We start from the raw sequence: 11,158 nt of genomic DNA, 5'->3' as shown, positions 1-11,158 counted from the left end.
GGGGAAAAAATCAATAGCGATTAGACTGCATAACACTTTGGAGGGCAAAGCAAGAAATATGAGAAAGCAATGGGGATATTTTTAATTAAAAAATAATTATATATATATATATATATGTGTGTGTGTGTTTGTACTTCAAAAACAAGGCATTTGATTCTTGTAACCTCACTGGATTCTAGCTGATATTACATTATGTGTGCAGTCAGTAAATATTAAAGACAACAGTAGCCAGACGACAACAAGCTAGGATATGTGAAGAAAAAGGGGGTCCGGCAGGGGTCGCTGTTCCTCCGCCGTACCCTTCTGAGGACACACCTCCTTCCTCCTGCCCTCCCCGTCGCCGTCCTCCTCCTCCTCGCACGCTACTTGTCACTGCTTCAGCAGGTTTCAGGAAGCGGAAGCGGGAATGTTGGAGTGTTTATTAGAAAAGTTTGGTCAACTTTGACACTTTGGGATTTGAGGCGCAAACTGCGGAGGAACATGAAGGTGAGTGACCGGGGCGCTCACGGCGCCGCTGCCCACTGCTCTGCGGCTGTTTGAGAGTTTTGGTGAGGCTGCTGTCAGCCCCGTCCTTCGTGTCATAACAGAGCAGGAACGAGTGAACGGGATCAGAAAGGGGGCTTGATTTTACAGCAGGAGAAGAAAGTTTGCTGACGATTTAGAAGAGAGGCTGCGCAGGCTTGAAAAGTGAGTTTAAAGTCGGTTGGATGGTGTTCAAACCGCACATATCTGAAGAAAAGTGACCCTTCAGTGGGTTACAGATAGGTCTTCATCTGTGCGTGCGTGCGTGAGTGTGTTGCAAACTGTGGCGTGTTAAAAAATGCTTATTGACTAACAAGCTGTCGGGCTGTGCAGTGAATTGCGGGCTCTGAAATGCTGCTGCTGCTGTTTGTGATCACTTAAAGGTGTACCTAATCCACATAGCTGAATGCAGGCTTACATTTCTGAAGGAAACTTTAGCATCAGATGATTTTATTAGTCAGCCTGCAGGGAGCTGATCAATAAGTTTTAGTTTCGGGTGTGTTTTTGAACCTTGGGAAATGCAATCAGTCTAAAATCAAAATAACAGAATTCACTATGACATGACACAGCAGAAAAGTTTACCAACTGATCATCAGCCTCCTTGTTGAAGTCTTATCTATGAAAAGTTCCTTTTTGTTTAGTTAAACCAAAATGATCTTTGGTTTACCTACTTACTTTTTTGCAATATATAAAAAAACCAAGCTTATCTTTTTCTACTAATAATCATTTTAATGTTAATAACTTCAGGGTTTGTTTGTAAAAATGTATCTTGTGTTTTTAAATGTCCACATTACTGTAAATGCTGTTGGTCAGGCTAATATAGTAACTTATTAACAAATAGTAGTAATAATGTTGAAAAGACCAAACCTCACCATCATGCTCTTCAGGTTGAAATATGTGATTTAGTTTAGAAAATGGAAATGCTTTCACAGTTATGTAAAAGTACCAAAGCTACAAGTGGTGGAAGCTTCCTGAGTAAAAGATTTTTAAGTGCCAAAACTAGAGATGTCTAAAGCAGGCAAAGTACCTGTGGCGGTATGACGTGCTATTATTAGCAGTGATGCATTCATGTTTAAACACATTATGCTCCAACTCAGGTGGTTAAGTTGGAGCTGGTTTCTGTTCTGGTTCTGCATTGTTGAATGTCAGGCTGCTGGTTAATATCCAAATGCATTCACCGATTGCTTGGTAACATGTAAGAAATGGCAGTTTCTCACCTGCACTGCATTAAACCTTGAAATTATTCAGTAAATCTATTTCAGGGCAAGCAGTAAATCCCCGATTTATAAAATGTTTGATATTTTTGCATGAAAATGACCACAGTCATCATTTTTTAAAAGTATATATTAAAACTATTGTGAAGTTTGTATTCAGTATTTGAATTTACATTAAAACTAGTGTTAAATATAGTGAAGTAATTACAGAATATGTCTATGAAATCCAAATGCTCAACTGTCCCTTGTACAGATATGTCAATTTGAACACACCGACTTTATTTGTCACCTCACATGCTTCACGAGCGTTCCACAGAGTAATGCTTCTGTTATCATTACGCCGTGTACGCTGACCACGCCGATCCTGGAAAAAGTGGAGGCTTGTGTTGCGTTTTGCAGTTCGACCTCTGAGTCTGGCTTCTGTCAGAGTCGACAGGTTAACTTAACACTGAGGCCCGATATTCCTGCAGTCAGTGGGTCATCCTCTTCTCTCAGAGATGACTAGTTTACTTTCAGATAAAACAGAAAAGCCAGAAAAAGTTGATATTTTAAACGGATTATTGGACAACCAAGATTTACCCTTGCTGAAATGTAATACAACTCAAAGAGGAGTCATTTCTTAAAGCTAAATGTGTCTTTTTTCCTTTCTCCAATAATAAATTTACGTATATTATTCAGTCGCCTGCATTGTTTTGATTTCCAGAACGTCCTTTTCCAGGGCCAGCTCAGATCTTGTAATACCCTAAAATAATATTAACTGAAATGACTTTTATTATAGAGATAATAAATCCCAGAATAACTTAATTATATTTTTAAAGTATTTTTAAGTGTGTTAAGTATTTCATTAGTTCCTCATTCACAGTTTTCCTGTGCTTGAGTCATTTTTTAAAACATAAAATTCCTGTTCAAAACTAGATCTTGAAGACTAGATATTAATATCTGCGCTGCAGTCACTTCTCAACAGTGAAGCAGATGCGAAAGAAGTGTCGTATTTAAACTCGACATAGAGCTGAAATAAAGCCATTTGAATGATTTCGTTATTAATTGATAATGCTGTTTTTTAAGCAGAATGACCAGATGATTCTCACTTATGGTCGTCCTCTGCTTTTCTTTGTTTTATGTGTTGACCAAAAAAATCTTTAGTTTGGACAAAGGGAGAAATGAAGTGTAAATGTTAATAAGTAGCAATAACATCTCTTTGTACGGCAATTCTCGAAACCAGTGTTACAAAGGGCTTCACAGAAACACGGAATAAAAAAAAAAAAAACAAGGTGGGAGGAAATTATAAAAAGGATTTGCATCTAAATTCAGATGGGACAGTCAAGACATCAAAATGTAAATAAGATACAGTGTGATTCCAGTATAATGAATATCTTAAAGACAACAATAACAATCTGTAAGGTAAAAGAAAAGATGGAGTTAAGCCAAAGATGTTTATATATAAAATCTATGCTAAAACGTACAAAAACGTTTCACAATCAGTCATCAGCAGCGATTTAAAAGAAGACCGTCAAAAGGCGGCAATCATGCAAACTCTCGATCGTCTTTTGTCTATAAGCGTGAGGTGTGCGCTGGTTGACCTCCTTTGCTTATGTGTGGCCTTTTTTTTTTCTGCTCCTGGATCTGTATGATGTCACAGAGAGCCGATATTTCAAATATGGTCATATGAGGAAAATGCTGTGACTCTTAGAGCTACAATGGCTTGTTTAAGACTGTGGACCAACTAAATAACCTCTCATATGAGGAAAAGTAAGCGTTTTGAAACATTTCAGTTTTTATTAATTAACCATGTCAGATATTGGAATCTTTAAAACGTTGGCATTTCTAGGTAGAAAATTGTGTTTAGTGATTAATATTCCAAATTGGATGCAGAGTCCTTTTCTCTGCATCTTAAGTGTCAACATGCGGTGTATGAAAATGTAGACTTCGCACTCCTGCATCAGCATTTACTAGGTTTTTTTTGTCATGATCACTGCATTGTTGACTTGACGGAGCTTCATAAATGCTGCTGCAGGCTTAGGCCAACAGTAACTCCTGCTCTGCTGGTTCAGTCTGATGTATGACTTGCTTTAATGGAAGCTCTGTGACCACAGCATCAGCTTGTCTTGAGTTTTAAATGGAATTGTTTTATATTTGCAGAAAAATCTTAATTCAAAAGAGCCTGTCGCTGGAAGTGTTGCGAATGTCAAAGCTGAATTCTGTAATGACTGCTGTTATCTCTAAAGGGCAACGCTAAAATTTCTTCATGACCTTCTTTAAATTATGAGGAACTGAGGGCACTCTGAGTTAAAGATGACTTGGAGGATGAAGAGTGGTTGACCTGCTAGCCACTGCTCCTGTGTCACTCTTGCTGTGTCACTGATGTGTTTTAAAGCAGCTGATTCATTCTGTCTGTGCTGTCTGTGTGCTTGCAGCTGTTTTCAGATTGTCCACTTTGTTTTGCATTTACAAGAGCATTCTAAAAATAGTTGTCCCTCGCTCACCCCTCATCTTTCTTTCTCTCTCCGTCTGTCTCTCTCTCGGACAGGAAGTTGTTCTGTTCTTCATTCTAAACACTCGTTTCCTGTTTCACACGTTCTCTTTTAGATTTGGCTTCATGCTCCTCCAGGCTTCTGCCTCTTCCTCTCCATCACTCTCCTCCTCCCTTCAATAACTCCATGAGCACTATTTGACTTTTACCTCAGAGCTTTAGTTTTTAGTGGGTAACTTTTTACACAGTGGACTTTATCAGTAAAAGTGACTCAGCACAAGAACTGTTAGAAATTTAGTCCTAGGTGTTAAAATTGTGAATACTCGGCTCTTGTAAGTAAAGTCAGGTCAGTATTTGGAATAAAAAATGAATAGCTGCGCAGCAGGATACATATACCATGCAGTTACATTCTGAAAGTCAGTAAATTCCTTTTGAAGCTGTATTATTTACTGTGAAATGTAGAGGTAGCTGTTCATTAACTTGCCTATGTTGATGATTAGCCACATTGCTAGCAAACTGCACACCTGCCTGTTAGCATTCTGGGTGTTATAGCTGTTTTGCTAAGTAGGCTAGCTAACAAATAAAGCACTTAGTGAAGACCTTAAGATTTACAACACAACTAAATTGGCACCCAGAGTTTTAATGTGTTTAGTTCTTTATTGTCTGGAAGCTTTTAAAACAGCGTTTTAAGAAATGTAATATTCTGCTGTGCAAGTCACGTTTTTCACCCATTCCTTCATGTAGAAATGGCTAAAAGCTGAAATGTTATAGGGTCATTTTAATATTAATAGTTACATAGCTGCAAAAAGTGAAAACAAAGTGTCACACAGAAAAGTTAAATTTGCTTTGTTTTATTTTCATACTTGCTTTGGATTCTGCTCTAACGTGGAATGGAAAATGAAAGGCCCGGGTCCACCTATACACACATCCATATATTTTTAGTAGACAAAACATCAACTCCAGAGCGACTCCTGCATTCAGTCTACTTCTTAATCAAATTATTGTGTGACTTTTAAATGGCACCATAGAGTACAGAAACAATCGGTGTGTGTTCATTTTGCTTGATAATGATCTAATCAACTAAAAGAGAATTTTACAACATCCGTTTTGACTCGCTGTTTGGGTTTGACTCCTATTTGTTTAAGAAGTGTTTGAGTGTGCGCAGTCACATGTACTTTTGGATTTGTAATTGTTTCTAAGGCTATTTCACCACATTGGCAAGTTGAATTTATTTAACTGAGCTTAAAAACTTTTATAGTCACCAGTCCGATCATCTTCATCAGTTCTTACTAACTGCTTACAGCTCTCTTCTCTCGGGATGTCTTGCCTCCCTCTTTTTAATGCTTTCCTGCAGGATAGTTGCCTGCTCGCTCATAATGTTGATGCTTTTGTCTTCCTTACATATTCTCTGGTGAATTTTGAATTCTGCAACTTTTCACAGAGTTAAAGTCATGTGACAGCTGGTGTGGCGGCAGGATTCCCGCAGCTGTCTTTATTGCAAACCTGAAATCTGTGTTACAGTTGACCTGTACGGTATGCACAAAACACAAAACATTATTTGCCATCAGATACCAATCTGCCGTGTATTGAGGTAGAACAGTAACTATGTCATGTGCACATTGTTGTTTTTTCTTTTTTTGTATGCCATGTAATGCTAGGTGTTTATCAAAGTCAGTATTATACATTAAGAAATTCATATATTAATCTAAGATGCTTTTGATTGTTGGGTCCCAGTAACTGCAGCATTTTAACAGATTTTATTTTTTAAATTGTTTTCTTCTCAGATCTACAAACTCAATGAAAATCATTTGTGTTGTTGCACAGCTGCATATCTTCACTTGTGCTCATTTCTGTAATTGGACTAAAACTCTTAAACTTGCAAATCCATTGACTCACTTTAAAAAGGTTTTGATTGTCTTTCAGGGTGTTTATGAGCTCTGAAAAGGAAAATCCTACAAATACACATGTAATGAGGTCAAATGCTTAAATAACAGGACAGATTTACTAATACTTAATAGGAAAACCCTCTTTTGGCTTTTTTTTTTTTTTTTTTTTTTTTTTTTTTTGATTCAACGAGGTGCAATGTCTGTTTTACTACTGAAAAGTAGTTGGTTGAGGGATTTGTGCCAGTTGAACTCTTCATTTATTTGCAACCGAGTGGGAAACTGTAACAGGTGGATGGCTCAAAGCTGTGATCTTTCGTCTTATATCTCTTCTAGGGTTGCCAACTCCCTGAAAAATAAATAAGGGACACATCGTGGCCAGGGCCGGGCAACCCAGTTGTCTTCACCCTTCCCAGTGTGGTAGCTCTTTTTTGTGTGTGAAATTATTTTTTTAACCATTTGACTTGAATTTGATTTAAGCAGATGCATATTCTTTGTGATATGACCATATGGGAAACAAATGATCATTTAGCCATTTATTTTTAGCTCAAAATGACAACATTAACACAGTAAAACAGGTCTCTTTCTTAAACAGAAGCCTGTCATGCTTAACTTTTGAGAATATAAGTAAATCTTTCTTTAAAAGAACTCTGTCCTGCTTAACTTAAAATTATATAAATTAATAGAAAGCAATAGAACAAAAATATTCTTGTAACGGTGCACATACAGTGGGGCAAAAGAGTATTTAGTCAGCCACCGATTGTGCAAGTTCCCCCACTTAAAATGATGACAGAGGTCAGTAATTTGCACCAGAGGTACACTTCAACTGTGAGAGACAGAATGTGAAAAAAAAAATCCATGAATCCACATGGTAGGATTTGTAAAGAATTTATTCGTAAATCAGGGTGGAAAATAAGTATTTGGTCACCTCAAACAAGGAAAATCTCTGGCTCTCACAGACCTGTAACGTCTTCTGTAAGACGCTTTTCTGTCCCCCACTCGTTACCTGTATGAATGGCACCTGTTTGAACTCATCATCTGTATAAAAGACACCTGTCCACAGCCTCAAACAGTCAGACTCCAAACTCCGCCATGGCCAAGACCAAAGAGCTTTCGAAGGACACCAGGAAAAGTATTGTAGACCTGCACCAGACTGGGAAGAGTGAATCTACAATAGGCAAGCAGCTTGGTGTGAAAAAATCAACTGTGGGAGCAATCATCAGAAAATGGAAGACATACAAGACCACTGATAATCTCCCTCGATCTGGGGCTCCACGCAAGATCTCATCCCGTGGGGTCAAAATGATCATGAGAACGGTGAGCAAAGATCCCAGAACCACACGGGGGGACCTGGTGAATGACCTGCAGAGAGCTGGGACCAAAGTAACAAAGGTCACCATCAGTAACACACTACAACGGCAGGGAATCAAATCCTGCAGTGCCAGACGTGTTCCGCTGCTGAAGCCAGTGCATGTCCAGGCCCGTCTGAAGTTTGCCAGAGAGCACATGGATGATACAGCAGAGGATTGGGAGAATGTCATGTGGTCAGATGAAACCAAAGTAGAACTTTTTGGTATAAACTCAACTCGTCGTGTTTGGAGGAAGAAGAATACTGAGTTGCATCCCAAGAACACCATACCTACTGTGAAGCATGGGGGTGGAAACATCATGCTATGGGGCTGTTTTTCTGCCAAGGGGACAGGACGACTGATCCGTGTTAAGGACAGAATGAATGGGGCCATGTATCGTGAGATTTTGAGCCAAAACCTCCTTCCATCAGTGAGAACTTTGAAGATGAAACGAGGCTGGGTCTTCCAACATGACAATGATCCAAAACACACCGCCCGGGCAACAAAGGAGTGGCTCCGTAAGAAGCATTTGAAAGTCCTGGAGTGGCCTAGCCAGTCTCCAGACCTCAACCCCATAGAAAATCTGTGGCGGGAGTTGAAAGTCCGTGTTGCTCGGCGACAGCCCCAAAACATCACTGCTCTCGAGAAGATCTGCATGGAGGAATGGGCCAAAATACCAGCTACTGTGTGTGCAAACCTGGTAAAGACCTATAGTAAACGTTTGACCTCTGTTATTGCCAACAAAGGTTATGTTACAAAGTATTGAGTTGTATTTTTGTTATTGACCAAATACTTATTTTCCACCCTGATTTACGAATAAATTCTTTACAAATCCTACCATGTGGATTCATGGATTTTTTTCCACATTCTGTCTCTCACAGTTGAAGTGTACCTCTGGTGCAAATTACTGACCTCTGTCATCATTTTAGGTGGGGGAACTTGCACAATCGGTGGCTGACTAAATACTTTTTTGCCCCACTGTATACCATATTCAAATGTCTGTCAAAATGCAGCTGTTAATTTGATTGTGTTAGTGTGTCAGACTTTAATAAATACAAGCAGCCTCACACTGCTTGCAGGAAAAAACAGACGGATGCACCCATTTACACATCCTAGCGCAGTAACTTACCTTGATTAACAGACAAACGACTTGGGCTCCCATGGCAAATAACGTCTGGTGTTCTTCTACACTTTGTATGCGTTGGCTATTAAGTGCAGAGGAGCTGCTCTGGGTAAATTCTGTGCTCTGATGGAATCTCAGTCCTCACCATTTCCTGCAATCCCTGTCCCTGCAATTTCCCTTATAGAAAATCATATTGATTCTTTTTCAGTGTCCTCTCATTTCTCTTCATACTGTGTCATTTTTGTTAGGAAGTAACTCAATCCCTCAGTCCCTCATCATTTTTGAAAGAGAGTCAGTAGATCACCCAAAGAACTTTTTACACCTCTGGGTACATTTTTGCACATGAATCATCACATTAGTTTGCCCTGTGTCAGCAGAACTGACACTACACTTCTTTGGTGAACCCTGACAGTAGATTTTTGCATGGGCCCTAAATATCATGATAACAGCTTTAACTTCTCATTTTTTCTTTCTTAACCAAAGTTAATACCCTGAAAACTCAGTTTCAACCAATTAAGCTAACTGTGAATATTATATTTTCTCTCTTGGAATAAAAAAAAAAAAAGTGCACTATTGCACTGCGTCAGCACTGCATCTCTGCTGCTTAGACGTGTGCGTGTGTGGGTGTGTGTCTCAGCTCAGCTGGTCTCAGTGTGGATAACTTGTTCATCAATAATAAAGGCCACTTCTCTTCTTCTCATCTAACTACAAAGCAACTTTACTCCTCCAGAACTGGTCTTTACTGCACAAATAGTAATTATCAGGAAGCACATTAAAGTAAAGATGCAAAGTCACTTGTGTTTGCATAAGAGTTTTAACATTTCAGTCACAAAGACCAAATGTAACCAGTAAAGGTAAGAATTGTTGTTAAACTACACCGTTGTTTGCTACGTGCTAGGAGTTTACAACAAATTTTGTGATGTAATGATGCCATTTAGTTTTATAGATGTAGATGTTTGCTGAGACTTGTCCCTTGTTTCCTATTGACACCAAATCAGGATTAGTATCTGTGTGTACACGTGCTTTATACTGTCCAAAAGTGATAGTTGTACTAGTGATTTAGATCCTTTATCTACTAACATCATTCATCTTTTCTTTATATAGTTGCTTTGTTTTCAACGATTCGTATTCATGTTTTAACTCATTCACTGCCAGGGTTTTTGAGCATTTTTACTCATTTTTGAAGAGCCACAGAAAACTGTGTGTTATGATCACATAAACGCTGAACCTACCAAAATGAAGAACAGACTCTCTTCTTCCATCCAAAAAAAAGCTTGTTTCTACCATTTTCCGTTCTTTAGTAATCAGCTGTAGAAGAGGGGTGGGTTCCACCAAAAATGCCTGTTTTGACCAAAAAAAGGGAGAAAACGAGCTTTTTGTGAAAAATACATTTCAAGCAGTCTGATGTTCACTGACAAGCTGCCCGAGGTTGTATTCTAGCCCCTCCCATTGAAAACGTAATTGACATCTATAGACGTCAATGGCAGTGAACGAGTTAAGTGCATATTAAATATAAAAGTGTTCTTCTGTGTTTGCAGGTGTATGTTGTCTTTTGCTGATGTTGCTGTAAAGTCGTCAGTCTTCTTTGACTGACCGCATCAAACCAACCAGAGAAATGGAGAGTGGAGCTCTGGCAATGGAAGTCAGTGCTGGTCTAGGTGCGTCACCTTTCTTTAGATTCAGAATGAATATACTGTAATAATGGGGAAAGCAGCTGAAATACTGGACTATCAATTAAATGCTTGAAATAACAAGCAATAATAATAAATCATTTCAAATTGGTTAGAAGAGGTGAATAAATTTTTTTTATCTTACCTCCAAAATAAATAAACATTTGAACTAATTAGTTAAGGGGATCACTTAGTAGTTGAACAAAATGCTAAAATAAATGGATAAAAAGTGTGCTGAAAATCTAGACATATTTACAAATATGTCATCTGATAACACACACTGATTTTGAAAGCAGATTTTCAGATTACTGGACACATTTGCAAGTCTTACTTTGCATTCAGAGACTCCGTTACACTCTTACAAATGTGGTACTGTTGACAATTTGAAAATATAGTTATAGAACCGTTCACGCACATTTGTGAGTAATTCTGGTTTAACAACCTTTTAATAGCCATCATGTTGACAGACGGTATGCTTGATTGATCCGTAGATCCCACATCAAGGCGTCAGGCCTGGGCCAAAACCAGAGAATCCGTCTGGCAAGATTCAAACTCAGAACACCTCTTTGGTCCCCAGGAGCCCCAGCAGAGCCAGAGTAATGGGAACACACAGGGACCCACAGCACAGGGTTAGTTGAACTTAACTGTTTAGCCTCTTTTGCTAAATACTTTACCTAAAATACCCGTGTATCCAAGGTTTTACATTTGCTGACTTAATGATATGCTTTTATTTGTTTATGAACCTTTGAAATAGAAAAGGTTATAGATAAGCCTCTGTTCTAAAACATGGTGTGACTGAGAGTTACAGATTAAACCCAAATTCTTATTCGAGATGACACAAAATGTGACTGAGCCGGAAAAAAGCAGGAATAACGTCTGCAGAGGTCAGGATAGAAAGCCAAAGACTTTTCCCAAAGACTTCTATCC

At 38.7% G+C, this 11,158-nt stretch overlaps 1 protein-coding gene across 4 annotated transcripts in view; it reads left to right on the top strand.

Moving 5' to 3' along the window:
• Positions 1 to 354: 354 nt before the first annotated feature.
• itprid2 (ITPR interacting domain containing 2) overlaps positions 355 to 11,158 on the top strand; it is a 51,098-nt gene continuing 40,294 nt past the window's right edge. For 3 of the 4 annotated variants that reach the window (XM_085249052.1, XM_085249051.1, XM_085249049.1), the window contains exons 1-3: positions 355 to 486; positions 10,100 to 10,219; positions 10,723 to 10,860. In XM_085249052.1, the coding sequence (XP_085105178.1) occupies positions 10,177 to 10,219; positions 10,723 to 10,860 (181 nt within the window). In that variant the 5' untranslated portion in view covers positions 355 to 486; positions 10,100 to 10,176. Of the gene's footprint in view, positions 487 to 517; positions 688 to 10,099; positions 10,220 to 10,722; positions 10,861 to 11,158 lie in introns of those variants that run through there. The other variant, XM_085249050.1, reaches the window with a different exon arrangement.

The sequence above is a fragment of the Mchenga conophoros genome, linkage group LG16 (genome assembly GCF_057382185.1).
Source record: "Mchenga conophoros isolate Kocher_MC1m ecotype Shallow Benthic linkage group LG16, M_conophoros_male_GT1.1, whole genome shotgun sequence".
Lineage (NCBI taxonomy): Eukaryota > Metazoa > Chordata > Actinopteri > Cichliformes > Cichlidae > Mchenga > Mchenga conophoros.
Note: the sequence above shows the minus strand (reverse complement) of the source record. Positions and strands in the feature narration are given on the sequence as shown.